This window comes from Crocuta crocuta, unplaced genomic scaffold (assembly GCF_008692635.1).
Source record: "Crocuta crocuta isolate KB4526 unplaced genomic scaffold, BGI_CrCroc_1.0 scaffold68, whole genome shotgun sequence".
Classification (NCBI taxonomy): Eukaryota; Metazoa; Chordata; class Mammalia; order Carnivora; family Hyaenidae; genus Crocuta; species Crocuta crocuta.
The window spans coordinates 2,017,869-2,034,874 of record NW_027532426.1 but is presented as its reverse complement, the minus strand read 5'-3'; the positions used below and the strand labels follow the sequence as shown (position 1 = coordinate 2,034,874).

At 52.6% G+C, this 17,006-nt stretch overlaps 1 protein-coding gene across 1 annotated transcript in view; it reads left to right on the top strand.

Moving 5' to 3' along the window:
* The window catches only part of IGFBP4 (insulin like growth factor binding protein 4), a 14,454-nt gene extending 6,754 nt beyond the window's left edge, over window positions 1-7,700 (top strand). Inside the window, exons 2-4 of the mRNA XM_077779257.1 lie at window positions 1,236-1,393; window positions 2,363-2,497; window positions 4,445-7,700. Coding sequence (XP_077635383.1) covers window positions 1,236-1,393; window positions 2,363-2,497; window positions 4,445-4,579 — 428 coding nt within the window. The 3' untranslated portion in view covers window positions 4,580-7,700. The remainder of the gene's footprint in view (window positions 1-1,235; window positions 1,394-2,362; window positions 2,498-4,444) is intronic.
* Window positions 7,701-17,006: the final 9,306 nt, after the last annotated feature.

Here is a 17,006-nt window from a genome sequence, read left to right as displayed (position 1 = left end):
CCCCCCCCCCCCCGCCCCCGCCCCAGAACGAGGAGAACAAAAAGAGAACTAACCTCCCAACTAACTTTGGCTAGGCGGAAAAATACCATTTGACCCAGAGGCAGCTCTGGGACTGGTGCCACGCATGGAGGAACCTGCTAACTCCTCAGGAAAAAAAAAATCCTGACGCAAACCAGATGTAACCTTCTGTCTGGCTGCCAACATGTGGAATGCTGGCATGGGGCTTTGCACTCAGGCCGGCAGCGAGCTGCCAAGTGCAAGCATTTCAGAGGTGCCTCCGAGCTGCAGAGAGGTCTTACAACCCCTTTCTCCAGTTCAGCCCTGTGTTCCAGTTTTGGCCGGCTGCAGTTGGAGTGGTGCTTACCATTCTGGGACTTCTCTGGCTCGGGTTATTCTTGAGTTCAGGTAGAGTCTTCAGGAGATCCCAGGGAGAGTGTGTGGGCCCAGCCTCACCACCCCCTATCTCCAGACTCCCCAGTGCCCTGGCTCTGGGCAATGGACGTGGACTTTGGTTGGGGTCTGAAGTCCGAGGATGGGAGAAGTCGGGGTGGGGGACTGAAATGATGTGCCAGGGTGTTTTTGGTCCTGCGGCCACACAGTGTGTTGACACACACACGCATGTGGGCGCACACTTTCTCATGGGGGCAAGTGTACACACCTGCTCCTGCTTCTTTTCTTCCGTCCAGCCAATGGGGAGAGCCTTTGGGGCCAGAGTTCTCATCACGCATGGAAACTCTGACTTTGGCCATTTGGAAGAGGGGTGGCCCAGCCAACAGATCTGGGGATCCCCTGGCTGGCTCAGCCAGATGCTGAAAAGAGCAGGAAGGGAGACAGAAAGAGAGAGCAGAGGGAGAGGGGGATGGTAGGAGGAACCGAATGGAGCGGGGTACGGGATCCAGAGGGGAGGCCCCTGCCTGCCTTAGACCTCCCTGCAGGGCCCAGGGGACCCTCCTGCTGTCTGCGCAGCTGCAGCTGGTGACTCATCTGAGGGCTGGACTGGGTGGGGTGAGAGACAAGTCAAGGACTTTAAAAGGAATATTCCCTCCTGAGGAAATCCAGAAGAGTGAGGAGGATACAGGGGTGTTGCTTTCATCTCCCCCTTGCCTCACGGCCCCCTACCCTTTTTCAGAGCCAGGCCGGAGAATCCCCTAGAAGAAAGCAGGTGGGAGTCTGGGTTGGTGTTCTGCCCTGTCCTTTCCCAGTGCTGACCTCTCTCCATCTTGGCTTGACTGCAGACAAGGATGAGGGCGACCACCCGAACAACAGCTTCAGTCCTTGCAGCGCGCATGACCGCAGGTGCCTGCAGAAGCACTTAGCCAAAATTCGAGACCGCAGCACCAGCGGGGGCAAGATGAAAGTCATCGGGGTGCCCCGGGAGGAAGCGCGGCCCGTGGTGAGGACCTCAGCCCTACAGACGCGCATGTGCACAGGCACACACAGCCGCCGCCACCACCAACCACCACCACCACTGGATCTGGGCTATGTTCATTCAGAAACAGTCTTTGGGTGCCTACTGTGTGCAAGATGCACCTCGTATACGTCATTAGGACCCCGAGAATCCTCATGCCTTTCCTTGAAATGCCTTTCCTGGTTATATACATTGATGCAGTTGAAGTAATTTTTTTAATGTGTTTTTTTTTTTAATTTTTGAGAGAGAGATAGAGACAGCGTGAGCAAGCAAGGGTCAGAGAGAGAAGGAGTCATAGAATCCGAAGACAGCCTCCAGACTCTGAACTAGCTGTCAGCACAGAGCCCGACGTGGGGCTCGAACCCACGAACCGTGAGATCATGACCTGAGCAAAAGTCGGACGCTTAACCGACTGAGCCACCCAGGCGCCCCGCAGTTGAAGTAATTTTTAAATAGTGAAATGCTTCGGTACTACTTTGTAAATAGCGGTTGCCCCTGGCCTCTTGGGTGTTTCTTAGCCCTTCTTTTGGATTCTCCACCCACCTTTTCAGTAACCAGAGGGTTAATGCTGTCCACAGCAGGGGGCCTGCAGACCTTGCTCTAGGGTCTGGTTAATGTCCTTCCTGAGGTCTTACAAGTTGTTAATGGTATGATGTCAGCTATCCCTCCTGTTTAGAAATCACCTTCCTCCCAGCTCTCCATAGATTTCCACAACCCCTTTCCCCACAAGGTCCCTTCCATCCACAGCCCTCCTGTTTAGAAGCTCTTTGGCTCAAGATCCTCTCTTCAGCGTCTTTCTGCTCTGCCCACCGGTGTCCCCTGAACCCAGTAGGCTCTGTCCAGCCTCTGGGCCCTGGGCCTCCTTTCAGGGCCTTCAGTCGTGACCTGACCTCCAGCCTGGGTCTTCCTGCCTCTCTCCCTTCTGCTAAGCTGTTTCATCTTCCCTTCCTCCAGCCCCAAGGCTCCTGCCAGAGCGAGCTGCACCGGGCCCTGGAGCGGCTGGCCGCCTCACAGAGCCGCACCCATGAGGACCTCTACATCATCCCCATCCCCAACTGCGACCGAAATGGCAACTTCCACCCCAAGCAGGTGGGTCTTCCTCACTGCTGGCTCGTCCTGGCCTGAGCTCCTGGAGCATTCCTGGTCTCTCCACAGGAGAGCCTGGTCCAGGATGGAGATCTCGGGGAGGTGGGGGGAGACCTCCCAACCCCAACCTAACCCCTTGGGGCCTCCCCCAGCCTCCTGAGCCTAAGCTTATTTTGCCCACCACACTCATTTTGGAGATGAGGAAACCGAGGCCCAAAGTCACAGAGTGAGTTAATGGCAGACCAGCTCTCCTGCTTCCCCATCCAGGGCTATTTCCATCACCTCTGGATTCACCATTTAGCCCTCCTGCCAACGTCTGTCTCCCAACACTCTCTCATCCCCCCTACTCCATCCTCTGAGTAGTTCTCCTTCGTCATAGGTTTCGTCAGGGAATGGAGGGGTTCAGTCATGAAGAGTTAAGGAGGCAACTCAGTCTGCCCCTTCCCCTAAGCTGACCCCAAACCACCTGGGGTACAGCCAGACCTGACAGCTGGGGATGGGAGCTTTGGACAGGAGAGAAAACAAGAATGCAGAAACCTCCATACTGCCTCATGCCCTTGAAACATGGGTTCCTCTGATAAGCCCTCAGGAGACTAGGATGTTCAGCAAGGTTGGCCTGCCTCAGCCCCATCTCTGACCCATGAGAGGAGGGCTTACTTGGGAGGGTAGCATATCTGGGCAGAGCACTGGGGTGCCTTGTGCTGGGCGTAGCCTGGAGAATCCTGGCTGGGGTCTTCTCCAGCTCTGTGGGCATAAACATATGCATCCCCTCGCTCCGTGCTCTGTAGACAAATCCACAAAGCGGGGTGCTACTCATCTAGTAGAGGCCTCGATAGGAGGAGAGGGGCTGACTCCAGGTCTGCAAATCCCAGGATGGCACCAGGAGGTTATGGGGTGGTGTGCAACGAGTGGAGGAGCAGAAAGGGCTCCCGAAACCAGTACCAAACTGTCTGCAAGCTTTATCCCAATACCAATTTTATCTGTGTCCCAATTTTTAAAAACTCTTTTCCTTAATTAAAAAAAAATGAATAGAATTTATTTTCTAGAGCACTTTTAGGTTTGTAGAAAAATCGAGCAAGAAGTACAGCATTCTCATCTACCCTCCCCACCCCCAGTTTTCCCTGTTAACATCTTGCATTAGTGTGGTACATATGTTATCACAGACTGAGGAACTAATATTGACACATTATTATTATTATTTTGATGTTTATTTATTTTGAGAGAGTGTGTGTGCGAGTGGGGGAGGGGCAGAGAGATGGAGAGAATCTCCAGCTGAATCCCGAGCTCTGCACTGACAGCATGGAGTCTGATGCTGGGCTCGATCCCATGGACAGCGAGATCACAACCCGAGCCGAAATCAAGAATTGGATGCTTACCCGACCTAGCCACCCAGGCACCCCCATTATTATTATTATTATTTAAAGTTTATTTATTTATTTTGAGAGGGGGGAGGGGCAGAAAGAGAGGGAGAGAGAGAATCTCAAGCAGACCCTGAGAGGCAGGGCTTGATGCAAGGCTCGAACTCACAACCATGAGACCATGACCTAAGCCAAAATCAAGAGTTGCACGCTCAACTGACTGAGGCACCCGGGAGTCCCTAGTACATTATTAACTAAAGTCCCTAGTTTACATTAGGGCTCATTCTTTGTGTTGTTCAGTTCTATGTGTCTTCTTTACCCAATGTTTATCCCACCGATAGTCTGACACTTGAGCCCTTTATCTCTAGACCAGTGCTGACCTCTGAGACAAACTTCACTTTGGCCAAGTCCTGTCTACTTGACCTTTCCTTCTTGGCCAAGATCTCTTTACCCCATGAGCTCAGAGAGTCCATGGTCATGTAAGAGTCTCTGCCCTTGGAGGCCATCTTGGATCAACTATCTGACTTGAGGGCTGGGGTGGGAGTGGGGCAGGCTGCCTTGGAACTGACTTCTCACACCCCTGTCTTGACAGTGTCACCCAGCCTTAGATGGGCAGCGCGGCAAGTGCTGGTGTGTGGACCGGAAGACAGGAGTGAAGCTTCCAGGGGGTCTGGAGCCGAAAGGGGAGCTGGACTGCCACCAGTTGGCTGACAGCTTCCGCGAGTGAACCCTGCCAGGAGGCAGGGGGCTCAGCACCCCCTGCCACCCCATCCCCTAGAGGCTGCAGAGCTGACCTGGAGCCAGGGTCTGAGTCCTGGCTCTGTCTCTGGCCCAGAAAATTCCCTTTCTGTGTGTATGTGTGTGTGTATGGGTGTGCCCTTGGGGTGAGCCAAAGCCTAGGGGTGTCCTCTCTGGGCTTAGATAGCCTGAGAGGTCTGAGAATGGCAATGGGGAGCCCTGGTGTGTTTCCAAATTGATCCTGGACTCATTCATTCATTCATTCATTCATTCAGCCACTCATCTAAAAACATTTATTGATGACATACTACATGCCAGCTCTAGTTTTTAGCCCTGGGGGCTCTTTTTCTGACTTTCTCTGATTTGGGCATGTGAGGCTACTTCCCCTAAGCTGAGCACAAGCTTGTGGGGGAAGAGGAGTCTCATTTCTGGAATCAGAGGAGGGAGGTAGACATGTACCTTGGCCATTGTACCTTGTACCATTGTCCCTCCCCTCAATCTAGTCAGAGGGTGGAGGTTGTAGGGAAGGTGAGCGTTGGCAGATGATTCAATGGTCAGGAGTCTCAGACCCACTCCCAAAGCTCAAGCCTGCTAGGCTGCCCTTCCTCTTTTCCTTGGTTCCCTCCAGCAAGAAGGACCTATAGAGATAAACCCAACTTTGGGTCTGGTGTGCCATCTACTTGGTTGCCTGGCAGCTCAGACCCTGCTTTGGAGGAGGGAAGAGGGTCAGGAGAAGACATGCGGGACAGAGGGCTGGGGAGGTGGGGCCCATCTCTGAACAGTCAGGGTGGGAGGAAAGAATGTACAATCGAACTGCATGTGCCTGATGGAGAAGAGACACATATGCTGAGGGGAGAAGGACTTGCCCGGGGGTCCTGCTTCGTCCCTGGTTTTCGTCACAGCCACAGAGTCACCAGGATGACTCTATCCTTCTAGTGGCTCACCGCCTGTGGCTTTGCCTCCTTCCCTATACCTCCCTACCCTCTAGGCATTTCTGGCTTGACTGGATGCAAGGAGACTAAGGGACCTATCAGTTGACCATGATGTCTTGTCTTTTTTTTTTTTTTAACAAAACAGAACAAAACAACAACAACAAAAATCTAGACAATTGTGTTTGGTTGATTTATTTATAATTAGAGACAGAGGTGTGCCAGAGGTGGGAAGGGGGGGGTCATCATGTAGTCCCCAGACTTATCACATGGTAAGAGAACTGCAAAGAGTCAGCCAGCTCATCCTCTTCCTCCATGCAGCCTCTTCCTAGGGCGGGGGGTGGGGGTGGGGGGAGTGTTCCCTAGAATCACGCTGTCTGTGTTCAGACTCCTGGTGAGGAAAAAATGGCTTCTGAAGGAAGACAAGCAGAGATAGTCCTGTTGGACCAGAGCTATTTCTGGGATCCCCTGGTGTGTGAAGTTGGGGTATTTCCTAGGGCATCGGTCAGACTGGATTTGCGTCTGGATTTGATGCATTCATGTAGTGGAAGAGGCACTTCCCTGAAGTTGGGGAGGGGGGTATAAATCTCCAACACATTCCACAGCTCTGACTGCCTAGATTCCTTAATGGGGTGGTTGTGTTGAGATTTAATTCTGTGACGTTGGGAGTGGGGGCATCTTTGATCTCGCTGTCCTGAGCTCACCAGGCTGTGGGCTCTTGGTGCCAGACCCAGATTTTGTGCCCATGTGGTATGACTGGATTTCTGGTCATGTCCCAATGTCCCTCTCCACCACTTCTGTGCTCTGTGTGTGTGTACACTGATCTGGGTGGGGGCCCCTTCTCCAGGTCATGGGCAGCCTGAAGACCCTGTGCACCAAGTCTGCAGCACTCTGGGGGAGCTCCCTCTTGATGGGGTGTCTTCTGGTCTCCTACCCCCTTCCCAGTTCCAGAAGCGCTCCCAGGCCTTTTGATTTCACTGGTCCTTGATGAGGTAGCCCCTGTGCTGTCCACATCTTGAACCTGGGACTGCAATCTTCCTCTCTGTAGCTCTGCCCTGGTGGCAGCATCTTGCAGCTATCTGGTCTTCCGGAGGCACCACAGGACACCGCCAGCAGTAGTAGATAACAAAGTGACTTTGGTCCCCTGATCACCCTTCATGGAACCCCCTACTTCTGAGGTTGAGGCCAAGGCATGTTGGAGTAGCATGTCAGCCTTTACTGACATGCAGACAATTATGTTTTAGGTGCTTAAACCAAATAAATGTAGGAATAATACCTCTTTCCCTAAAGCATCTTTGTAAATTCCCTTTTTCTTCTCCAGCCCCCTTTTTCAATGCTGCACCCTGGTACCCTTGGCAGTGGGTACTAAAAGGTCTTTTTCTTCTTTTTAAATATCCATTCTTTTTTAAAAACATTTTCATTTTTTGAGAGACAGAGAGAGACAGAGCATGTGAGCAAGGAAGGGGCAGAGAGGGAGACAGAATTAGAAGCAGGCTCCAGGCTCTGAGCTGTCAGCACAGAGCCTGACGCGGGGCTCGAACCAACGAACGGTGAGATCATGACCTGAGCCAAAGTCAGACACTCAACTCAAGCCACCCAGGTGCCTCTAAGAGGTCCTTTTCTGAAAAAAGCTGGATCTTCCTGGAAAGTAGCTGCATATATGGCCTGGGATATGCCTCTGTGATATCTGCATATTTGTGGCGTGTGTGTTTGCGTGTGTGTGTGTGACTGTACGAGTGCATACAAGTGCACACATGCATGTGAATATACCAAAATAATACCTTTGAATATACAAAGTAAGATGTGAGTATATGGGCTTTTACAGGGCATCTGGGTGTGTGAAGAGGACGTGCTAATTTGAGGGGCATGTCTATGTGGGTTGTGAATCTGAGTGTGCATGTGTGTGATGTGAGGAGGGAGTGACTAGAGAAATTCAGAGTGTGTTGCTACTTCCCTCCCGGCTGTGAATGAGTGGCCTTCACTTATTAGGCATCCCTGCTGCAGGATGTCCCCACTGCAGCTCTAGCACCGAAGAATAGAGGATGTACACCTTGAGAGAGGGAATTCCACATCCCACAGAAACATTGTCACTCGCCCACGCCTGGTGCTTGCTTCCATGATCTGAGAACCAGGTCCTAGATGTCCGAAAGAAGGAAATAAAGGCAGCTTTGTGTCAATGTGGACACCTTCTACCACTGCTGGGCTAGGGGGAGTAAACTGCGCTGGGCACAGTGGGGTGAACCAGGCTCCAGAGAGGAATTGCTGGTCTAGTTTACACCTAGCACCCTGCCCCCCTCCCCCAGCCATGGCCTCCAAATACCCTTTAATCGTCACTCTAGTGGCCACAGGGCACAGCATCTCTGGCAGAGGTGGAAGGGAGGAGGTGGCAAGGACTAAACTCTTGTGTCCTGGTGGCACTTACCCAGATAAACTCCTTGAGTGCTTTGGCCTGCCCCCAAGAAATGTTACACCTCTCCACTGTGGCTTGGAGCATGGGGACGGGAGGCACCCCACCTTAGCCCACTGGTGCCCATCTACATACATGAGGCATTTGGTTTCCATTTCCCAGCTTGTTAGTGGCGATCAAGCCCTGTCTGTTGCTGAGGGTTGGGGGCTGGGTTTTCCACCAGCAAGCGGGGGCGGGGAGAAGAGAGAAGAAAGGGGAGACTTGGACTGACTCCAGGATTGGATTCGGGGAAGGGGCATCTCTGGAGAGATGGCTAAGCTTCCTGGCCCCTCCTCCTATGAAGGCCCCTGGGTTCCAGGCCCTGCAAACTCCTTCCAGGAAAAGGCTGCTCATCCCAACCCCTCTGCCCTCCGGGCCAAATTGGGCTATACCAAGCTGCTCCAGGAATGTTATGAGGCACACAGGACTTGGGGTGCCTGCTTGGACCCCCTTCCTGGGGGGGCGGATATGGCTGTGTGGTAAATGACCCTAGACATTCCCAGCCAGAGAAACTCCCCCTGCATTCCAGACCCCTGTGGCAATGTCACCTCTGACCTAGAAGAAGGCAAGATGATGTGGTTGGATGGAGCTCAGAGGCAGGCTGGCAGCTGGGATGCTGGGTCAGTTGTGGGTTGGGTCGTGGGGTTGTCATAGGGAAGAGGGGAGAAGAGGGGAGGTTTGTGAGTCAGGGGAGAGGGTCAATGTGGGAGGAAGCATATTCATGGGGGAGGAGGGAGTTAATGGGAACAATAAGTGGAGGAGAGACAATGAAGCAGAACTTCGGGCACACCCACGGGGGAGCAGACACCACTTCAGCCAGCCAAGGGTCTAATTAGATCCTCACTGTCAGAGTGATCTGTCCCCTCTCTGTCTGAGGCCCCAGGCGCTGGGGAGAGTTAGGGTCAAGGAGTAGAAGTGGGGTGCCGAGGATAATTAGAAACATTCTCTACTGAGTGAGCAGGCGCCACCAGGACCACTTCTCCCCTCACCGCCCTCCTCTCTTCTCCAGGTCCCCCACCCCCTTCCCCAGGACCTGGACATTTCCAGCCAGACTAGGGGAGGGGCTGGTGGAGCCTGGGAGTAGAAACCCAGTGGGATTGGCTTCCCGGGCCCTTACACAGTCTCTAAAGTGCAAACAACATATTTTCGCCATGCAATGGTATTTAATTACACATAAAAACAGAGCCATTAAACTGAAATTAAACCCTTGTTGGAATCACTTAATTCAGGGCATGACAAATTGCTTTCAGTGGAGGCGGCAGTGAAGTCCCCCAGGGAGAGATGGAGATTAGCGGCTTCCATGGCTGGCTGGGTCCTCTCGTTCTCTTTAAAGCCTGGCTCTCTTGCCAGCTCTAAATTCTGAAATTGGGATCAACGTTCTTCCTAAAGACCACCCAAGCCAAGGGAAGCCTCTAGGTTTGTTTAGGATGATAGAAACGGAGGTTTGGGGAATCACAGAATCGCGGTCCAGCCCAGTTTTAGACAACACTCGTCCATTTTATTGACAGGGAAGTTGACCCAAGCGCCAAAGTCATCCAGAATCAGGATTAGAACCCTGGCAACAAGCCATGACCAGGAAGGCTGCTTTTTTTTAAGGCTTGTATCCTTTCACCCTGGTCTGGAGACAGGAGTTGGGACTGCGCAGGTGAGGGCTCCACCAAGGCAGCTAGAAATCTTGCTGGGGAGGGTAGATTTCTCCCTCTGGACTGGGCTCCCACCTGATCCAGGTCTGGAGATGGCAGGGAAAGCCAAAATGGTGGCCCCGGTTGCTTACCCCCTGGGCGAGGTTGGGCAGGTGGGACTTTCTTCTCCTATGAGCCAGAGTTTTCCCATCTGTTGAAGGGGGATGGCAATTCCTATTAAGACTGCGAGTGGGATGCTTTGAACCGGGCTTGGGGCCGAGTTCAGTAAGTGGATCTATTAGACTTCCTTCTCAGGACCTCTGCTTGCCCATTTGTGATAAGATCCGGTTGGGACCTGGTGGTTTCTAGGACCTTCGCTTGCTTTCACTCTCTCTGTTTGCAGGCCTTTCTTCTTCTTCCAGGACTCTCTTTCCTTAGGTTTGTCTCTCTCCTCTGTGGTCTGCTCTTCTAACATGGACAGAGGTCTCGGGTCTATACTACTGTTCCCTAAGTTTTCCCTGCCTCGCCTAATCTTCCAGGGGCTGTGTGAGGCCCACTTGGGAGGTGAAAGGAGATCAAATGGGGAAGGGGCTGCACTCTGGAGGGGGGCCGGGGGGCGGGCGGACTGTGTGCACTGCCTCCCTCCCCCATGCGCTTCTATGATCTGGGAACCTGCTCTCCTGATTGAAACCAGATGGGTCTGCTGCCGGCTGGAGGCATCTCAGAAGTCCATTCTCTCAGTACACCCTGGCCCCCCGCCTCCCAGAACGAGGGTGGGGAAAGTGGGGATGTGGGGGCTTCTTTTTGTTGGGGCTGGGAGAGAGAGTCCTTTCCCCTTTCCCTACTCTACCCACTAGTGGCCTGCAGACTTTTCTATTAGCTCAGGAAGGGGGGCAGTGGGGCGCTGGTTGGCTGAGGACAAGTCCTTCACTGAGGCTGGGTGGGCAGCAGCCCCCTCCCCACCCTCTGACAGCCTCCTCTGTGAACAGCACCCCTCCCCCACCTCTGCAGTGAAGTTCAGCTGGAGGCTGTCAAATAGGGGCTATGTCTGTACCCTGTCTCCTGCAGTGGCCCCAAGGTCATTCCCCTTCCCCTTGGCCTCCTAGGCCTTGGTAGACAGAGAGGTTCCTGTGTTGGGGGTTGGGGTGGAAGAGCTGGGGCCCAGGGTTCCCGTCATTGCAGGCCTGGCAGCTACCGGGCCACAGATGGCTTCCCCGCCAGCCTGGCGGCCAGCACAAATGCTTTACAGCTGTACCTCTATCAGCTTGCCCCGAAGAGTCTAGAGACAGAGGCAGGAAGCTGGGGGACCCAGAGGGGCACACACGGATTGCTGGGGCGGGTCTGGGACAGGCCAAGAAAGCTGCCCAGCAGACCCAGGTTGCCGAGAAAGTGAGAATGGCAATGGAAACCGGGACCTCGAAACTGCAGAGAAAGCTTCCTTACAGGCAGGGGTTGGAATGGGGGCTTCCTGGGGAAGGATCGTGTTTGGGGGGGTGGGGCACTGCCAGAGATCAGGGGCCCTGCCTCCCTCCTGGGTCCTGGTCCCTGAGCAGAGCCTGAGCTTCTAAATTGGAACAGCAGGGAGGGAAGCCCAATCTTGTCCCCACCCAGGGGAAATTGGACCAGACTGCTCAGGAAATAAATTCAATTTTCCAGCATCATGGAAGGTTAGTCGGACAATAGAGGTTTTTTCCCCCAAAAAACATAAGAAAAAAATGTCCAGTTGCCTTTGGCTGAGCTGTTGCCCAACTTCGTTTCTCAGCCTCAGTTCAAGGCTTCCCATTCAATGTGACATGTGACTGCTCAGTGACCCTGGCCTGATCGCTGGCCCTATGAGGGGTCAGGCCAGGCCATCCCGGAACTTGACCACCCCCACCTCCAAAATCCCCGGGCGGGTCCCGCCCCATGCAATGAGGGAGAGGCTGTGGTAAAAACAAAAACCGTCCCCAAAAGAGATTTTCGAATTTAGGGGTGGGTGAGTCCTAAATCCCAGGCAGTAGGCCCAGAGGGGTTTATATTGAAATGTAAACTGAGACCTGAAAAGTTTTGAAAAGCTTTTTTTTTTGGGGAGAAGGGTGGGGAAGGTTGCCTTTAAAATGCAAAAATATTTTTGTCAACCCCTGCGTGGGGATGTTCTTGGGGCTCTAATGAGGGGAGCAGGCCCACAGGCTGGGGAAGGGCCAGCCTCCATTTGCATGCTCTCTGCAGATGGTGGCCTTGTAGAGGACTCTGCATCCTGGTAGAGGAAGGGAGGGTCAGCACAGTCCAAAGCAGAGGGCAGGTCTGGAGTGGAGGGAGCGCAGAGGCGGCCCCCAGCCAGGTCCCAAAGTTCTAGGCTAGGGGTCAATGGTGGGGGAGACCACACAGGAAGCTTTGGGGAGAGTCCCGGAGGGAATAGCTCAGCTGGAGAGGAGTGTGTGTGTGTGTGTGTGTGTGGGTTGGGGGGGAGGTAGAGGGTGGCTGTAGCCTGGTGGCAGAGAGAGGTCACTATCAAGACCAGGGCTGGGAGCAGCCTTTAAGATCTTCTCTAGCTCACCCATTACACAGGTGGGAAACCGAGGCCTAGTGGGTCTGTGACTTGCTTGCTGAAGGCATAAATGAGCTGGTGGTGGCGAAGTGGGTTAGAACTCAGGGCAGTATTCTATTTGCACCATCTCTCAGTGAGCCCAAAGGGGTGTTTGAGCATCTACCCTTTTTCCATAGGAGAGGGTTCTTCAGGTACCAGAAAGGGGAAGCTAAGTAAGGCTACAGTTGGGGAAGAAGGAAGGAGGTCCTGAAGGAAGATTGTGGGATTCTGGGTGGGAGATTATAGGGGGAGATGTGCCACTTTCCAGGCAGAAAGAGGGGAAGTGACTTTGTCAACATCCAGTGGCCTGGGTCTAGAGAACAAATCCCTGATGGGAGAGGAGGGGTTTGGCGGAGATGCTAGAACTCGGAGGGCACACTACCGTATCCTGGTGTATGTATGTGGAGGCAGGGGACTGGACTTAATGACCTCGGGTTCAGTAAGCTCCAAATGTCGTCATTATTATCATCGTCACCGTGGGTTTGGATCCAGATTGCTTGGGTTCAAATCTCGCTCAGCTATTTATTATGGTTGGACGCTAGGAAATTGACTTAATCTTCTAATCCATGAGTCTATATGTATCAAACAAGGGCAAGTAATGGTACTTATGTAGTATTGTTGTCAAGATTAAATGAACTCACATATGGCAAAGCTTCTAGCAAATACTGCAGGCATGATGTGTGCCAGGCACTGTTTTAGGTGCTGGGGGTTCAGCTTTTCTCACGGAGCTCCTGCTCCAGCAGTATGGTACTTGGAATATATTGAACGCTCAGTGACAGACCAATAAAAGTCCCACCCTTCTCATAATGCACCTTTGTACGTTCACGTTCAGTGTGTCCTTAGGCCTCCCACAACCTTAATTTTGTGAAGTGGGTATTATAGCCGTGGAAACCAAGGTTCAGTTCCCAGAGAAGTGACTTGTCCTAAATCATGAAGCTTGTCAGTGGCAAAGGGGACCACCACTCAGCTCTGCCTGACTACCTGGGCTTCTAGTTCTTGATGCAGAAGAGGGAAGTATGTGTGTGTGAGTGGGATGAGCTAGGCAAGGATATGTCCCATCTCAGTGCACACAGCGTGTCCCATCTCATGCTGTGTAGGAGAGAACATCTCTCCTGGGGCACATACAGACCTCTTCTCCATTCCCTGCCTGACCCTGGTGTGCCTAATCGTGCACCATTCCCCTAAGAGCTCAGCACATTTGTGACTGAGTGAATGATCAGGTGAGTGGCATGCCCCCTTCCTCTCCCCCTCTTCTCATTCTCTGGTTCCCTCCTCCTGGCTTGCCTTCCCTGGCCCCCAGGCCTGCTGCCAGCCAAGCTGCACTTGACCACCTTGCCTTGACAAGACTCGATTGCAGGGAGGTAAAGGCTGAGATACCTTCCAGGAAGCAGAGACTTACCAAACAAGCCCTTGGCTGCCTCTAAGGGTGAGGGTCAGGAGGATGAGAGCCCCTGCCGGGCTAGCACAGGGGGACTGTAAGAGTGGGGAGCACGGCTGGGGCAAGATTGAATTGCGTCCCTCCAAAGTCACAAGCCCTAACCCCAGTGTGATTGTATCTGGAGATACTATTTTTTTTTTAAAAATATTTTTTATTTATTTCTAGGAGAGAGAGAGAGACAGCGTGAGCAGGGGAGGGTCAGAGAGAGAGGGAGACACAGACTCTGAAACAGGCTCCAGGCTCTGAGCTGGCAGTCAGCACAGAGCCCGACGCGGGGCTCAAACCCACGAACCGCGAGATTATGACCTAAGAGAAAGTCGGACGCTTAACCGACGAAGCCACCAGGCGCCCCTGGAGATACTATTTTTAGGAGTCAGTTAAGGTTAACTGAGACCATAAGGATGGGGTCTCCATCTGATAGACTTGGTGGCCTTATTAAGAAGAGGAAAGAGGGGTGCCTGGGGTGGATCAGACGGTTAAGCACCCGACTCTTGATTTCGGCCCAGGTCATGATCTCACGGTACGTGGGACTGAGCCCTGAGTCAGGCTCTGGGCTGACAGCATGGAGCTTGCTTGGGAATTCTCTCTCTCTCAAAATAAATAAATAAACTTAAAAAAAAAAGGAAGAAATGATTTCTTGAGCTCTCTCTCTAGGAACATACATTGAAGAAAGGCCACCGAAGGTGGCTGTCTGCAAGCCAGGGAGAGAGCTCTCACCAGACCCGACCATGCTGGCATTTTAGGCTCCAGAACAGTGACAAAATAAGTGTCTGTTGTTTAGGCCACCCGCTGTTGTGTTATGGCCGCCAGAGGAGACCCACACCAGTGGGACCGGGATGCCTTGGTCTTTGGTCTTTCCCATGTGGCCCTTCCATGTCAGAGGAACCAAGGACCCAGGGCTAGATCAAGTTGGTTCCTGCCCTAGCCTGTCTCCTTAGGCTCTTATTCCTTTCCTGGCCTAGAGTCCAAGTTCTGACAACTTCCTCTTCCGATCACATTTCTCCCCAGCCCAGCCCTCAGGTCCAGTCTCCTGGCCCCCTCGCCATATTTCTAAAGCACAAATCTGGTCACTTATTCCTTGGCTGAAAAGCCTCTGATGTCTCCCCAGTGTCTGTTAGATGAAGTCCAAGCAGGTTTCCATGTATGATTGCACATTGTACAACCTGCACAACTGTATATGGTGGTCCCAAGCCCAACCTCATTCAGTCATTCATTCACTCATTCATTCACTTAACAAGTATTGATGCCTTAGACATTCTCAGCCTAGCACCCAAGGCTCTTGATAATCTGGCTCCCGACTCTTTGCTTCTCCTCACACTTACTCCCTTGGGTACCATGTACTTCAGCCACAGTGAATATGGTATCATCTCATACCTGTGTGTTCCGCACACAGATTCATCCATCTGCTTATCTGAGAATGCTGAGGCAGTAGAAAGGGCACAAATAGAGAATCCTACTTCCTGCCACTGCCCTTGAATATGGGCAAGTTAACCCTCTGAGCCTCAGTAAAACGGGATTGAACATAACACAGTGTGCCTCACATCGTACTTAGCACATAAGAGCCTCCCAATAAAAGCTGGTTTCTCTCCCCTGCTTTGCATGCTAAACTCCTATTCACCCTTGAAAACCCAACCTGAATGTTACCTCCTTGGTAACATCGTCCTCATTCCCTCCAAATGGATAAGGTTTACCTTCTCTGTTTCTACTCTTCCTGTCAGCCCTGATTGGCACTTAGGAACCTCTGTTAGAACATTGTCACACTGGTCTGTGTGCCTGGCTCCCAGGAACAAAGCCTCTAGCAAGAAAACCATTGTTGCACAAAGCAAGCCACCAATCTCCGGGTTGTGAGCCCTTCACCTCCTAGCCCTGTTGTGGTTTCAAGCCCTCAGCCTATTGGATGGCTCGAGAGTTAAGGAAGGGAAGGAGGCTGAGGATGAAAGAGCAGAGGTGAGCAGACATGAGTGTAGGGGTGAGGGTGCTTCAGGCTTCTGGGGAGGTCACTCTGTGGCCAGAGAGGAGGCAGGGTTTGGAGAGGGTGGGAATCTGAGTCTTGAAAAATGGTTGGCAATGCAGGTGGCTGCCCCTCTCCCTTCCTGTCGACTCTAGCAGTGCTTTGCTATGGGTCCAGCCACCTGGGATAAAGAGGTGAGGAAACTCAACGGGACAAGAATGAGGGGCATCCGGGTGGCTCAGTCGGTTAAATGTCCGACTCATGATTTCAGCTCAGGTCATGATCTCAAGGTTCATGAGATCGAGCCCCATGTCTGGCTCTGTATTGACAATGCAGAGCCTGCTTGGGATTCTCTCTTTCCCTCTCTCTGTCCCTTCTCCATAAAAATAAACAAATAAACATTAAAAAAGTAAATGGGACAAGAGTGACAGTTTTTTCTGTAAAGAGGGAGAGGATGGGTTTGGGGGTAGGTGGGTCAAGAAAGAATGAGGTGAGGAAGGAAAGGAAGAACCTGGGGTGGGAGATGGAGGGAGGGGTGGATGGATGGTGTATGTGTATAGAGAGCAGGATACAGAGGGATGGAAAATTGGGAGGGGTGACATTAGAAGGTATTGGTGAGGGAAGCTTCAGATCAAAGGCTGCCAGGCCTGGGGACTCCTAGACAGAAAACTCTTGAGATATGAAGACCCTTCCCCTCCTGGCTCCTGGCTTGGTGGCTGTCCTTCCTCTTCTCTACCCACCAACCCTCTTACCCTTGCTGGGCTGGCTACTCTGTCCATCGGCAGAAGTCTAAGTCAATTTTTTGGTTAAATCTTTCTGGAGGAAAGATGAGTTATGCTAAATGCAGCAGAGAGTATTACCTTCAATGGACTCAGTCCACGGCCAGGTTGAGTGGGGGCTGCTGGGGCAGGAGGCTGGAATTGAAGTTTGGTAGTGAGGGGGGAGGCAGGGCTCCTCAACAGTGGTTCAAAGCCATTGGGAGAGTCTCTTCGCAAGCCCTCCAGGGCAGCTCCTGCCATGGGTCACAGAGCTCAGCCTAAACAGAAGCAGCAGCCTCCCTTCCTAAGGGTCTCTAGGAAAGTAGATTTCCTGAGGCCCCGCCTGTACCATTTGGCAAGACTTGGACTGCCAACTGGCCGAAGCTAGTGGTAGAACTGCCCCCACCCCCAAGCCCAGGGTGAAATGATGAAGCCATTTTCCATTTCTCTAGGGCTGAGCTGGTAGCCCAGGGATCATCTGGGTTCAGAGACTCTTTCAGACTCCCGCTGAGCTGCCCATGTTTTACTTGCCTCTCCTTGTCCCTCAGGGAGCCCGAGTGAGACCTTGGAATCCGTCAGGGGGGCCGCACATACTCATCTTCAGCCCTGGGACATGGGCAAAATCTCAACTCTGTCTTCAAGGCAGAATGGTAGGCAAGGAGTCATGAAGAAAACCAGGTGTGTCAGACATGTGGGGAACACGGAA